The sequence below is a fragment of the Tarenaya hassleriana genome, unplaced genomic scaffold, assembly GCF_000463585.1.
Source record: "Tarenaya hassleriana unplaced genomic scaffold, ASM46358v1 Cleome103, whole genome shotgun sequence".
NCBI lineage: Eukaryota > Viridiplantae > Streptophyta > Magnoliopsida > Brassicales > Cleomaceae > Tarenaya > Tarenaya hassleriana.
The window spans coordinates 375,753-377,830 of NW_010960521.1; the positions used below are offsets into that span (position 1 = coordinate 375,753).

At 42.3% G+C, this 2,078-nt stretch overlaps 1 protein-coding gene across 1 annotated transcript; it reads left to right on the forward strand.

Moving 5' to 3' along the window:
• The first annotated feature begins 740 nt into the window (after positions 1 to 740).
• On the forward strand, positions 741 to 1,213 carry LOC104804964. The gene is made up of 2 exons (XM_010529352.1): positions 741 to 966; positions 1,026 to 1,213. Exons 1-2 carry the CDS (start codon positions 741 to 743, stop codon positions 1,211 to 1,213), a joined length of 414 nt encoding a protein of 137 aa, XP_010527654.1.
• The last annotated feature ends 865 nt before the right edge of the window (positions 1,214 to 2,078 follow it).

Below are 2,078 nucleotides of genomic sequence, written 5' to 3' on the forward strand. Positions count from 1 at the left end.
TTCCTTCATTATGTTCGAGATTACTATTGGGACGAGCCTTTCCTCTTCAAACGGGGGAAGGATGGGTTTTTTAGACGGTGTCTATCAGAAGAGGAGATTCAGAGTGTTATCGCCCATTGTCATTCATCTGATTACGCTGGGCATTTTGCTACATCGAAGACCGCTGCGAAGATTTTGCAGGTCGGATTCTATTGGTCCACGTTATTCAGAGATGTACATCAGTTTGTCTCCTCTTGCGATGCTTGCCAAAGGACAGAAAACATTTCCCGTAGACATGAGATGCCTCAGAAGTACATCCTCGAGGTCGAACCCTTCGATATTTGGGGAATCGACTTTATGGGACCATTTCCATCATCTTGTGGAAATGCGTACATTTTGGTCGCCGTAGATTACGTCACCAAGTGGGTTGAAGCTGTGGCAAGTTCGACGAATGATTCAAAGACAGTGTTTCGGATGTTCAAGCGCATCATCTTTCCGAGATTTGGTGACCCCGAGTTTTCATCAGCGATGGCGGAACACATTTTGTCAACCGGGTCATTGAACAACTTCTGAAAAAGTACGGAGTGAGACACCACATAGCCACTCCATACCACCCACAGACAAGCGGCCAAGTCGAGATATCCAACCGCGAAATCAAGACCATACTTGAGAAGACAATCTCACGCTCGCGGAAGGATTGGTCCCAAAAGTTGGATGATGCAATCTGGGCATACAGAACGACCTTCAAAACACCCATCGGGATGACACCATTCCAGCTTGTTTACGGAAAATCTTGCCATCTACCTGTGGAACTAGAGCACAAGGCGTTCTGGACAGTGAAGGCGCTGAACTACGATTTGAAATCAGTAGCAGAGAAGCGTCTTCTACAGCTGCATCACTTGATGAGATTCGCCTCGACGCATACGAGAATGCGAAGATTTACAAGGAGCGCTCCAAGAAATGGCATGACCATCACATTCTCTGACGGTCATTCAAGGTGAACGACCAAGTCCTTGTCTTCAACTCACGTTTGTGTCTATTTCCAGGAAAACTCAAATCCCGCTGGTCCGGACCCTACACTGTGAAAGATGTTTCGAACCATGGTGCGATTGAACTTTGGGGACGAGACGAGACGTCATTTAAGGTCAATGCCCAAAGAGTCAAGCTATACAACCCGACATTCCCGACCAACGAGAGAGGTGTACTCACTCTCTCCGACCCATCCGAGAACTGAACGAAGAAGGTCAAGCTCACGACCCTAAATGAGCCCTTGACGGGAGGGAGCCCGATCACATATCCTTTACCGTTTGCTTTTTAAATTGTGGTTTGCTTATTAAGATTTCTTGTATATATTGTGTGTGGATGAATTTTCTGCTTAAGTTCAGATGGAAACAACAAAGAAGAACAACTCAACACTACACTCACAGGCGAGAACGAGTGAATAACGCCAAGAATGATGCTCCACGAAAACAAGCTAAGTCTTTTCCCATCTCCATTCTTTCCTGCACGAATAAATCGTTTTTTAACCACAGGGTGAGCTAACACCAAACCGGTGGTCAGTTCAAGTCTGAGGGAGAGATTCGATAGTCATATGCATCGATAGTCATTTTCTTTCAGGATATTATGTATATGTATATATTTGTGTGTGTAAAAAAAATTCTTGAATCATTAGAATTAGATTGACTTGAGACATCTTGCAGACTGTCTTAGGAGATCCTAAGGATAGAACGGATTGTCGAAGATATTCAACTTGATAGATTGATCCTGTGATAGAATTAGTTAGAATGTGGGGTAGATTAATATTTAGAACAATGGAAAGATTTTTTATCATCTTATTTAGCCATCTTAAATGTTGGTTTAGTGCTCTATGATGTACTGTTTATGAGCTTTATTTAGATACATTTGATGTATTGATACTTTCTATGTTTTATGAGAGTATTTGATTCATTACATGTTCTTCCATACTAGATGTGTTATGAAATCTATGTATTGTTATGAACAATACTAAACTCCCTAGTCTTGTGTCGTTATGGGAATAACGACATAATAAGACTAGTATGATGTGTGATAGATGATCATAGGTATTGGATACGATCACA

Excerpts from the sequence above, each read along its gene's own strand:
- LOC104804964 (XM_010529352.1), top strand. The coding sequence starts at position 741 with ATGACACCATTCCAGCTTGTTTACGGAAAATCTTGCCATCTACCTGTG. Across the intron at positions 967-1,025 it reads GACCATCACATTCTCTGACG|GAAAACTCAAATCCCGCTGG; the intron begins GTCATTCAAGGT and ends GTCTATTTCCAG.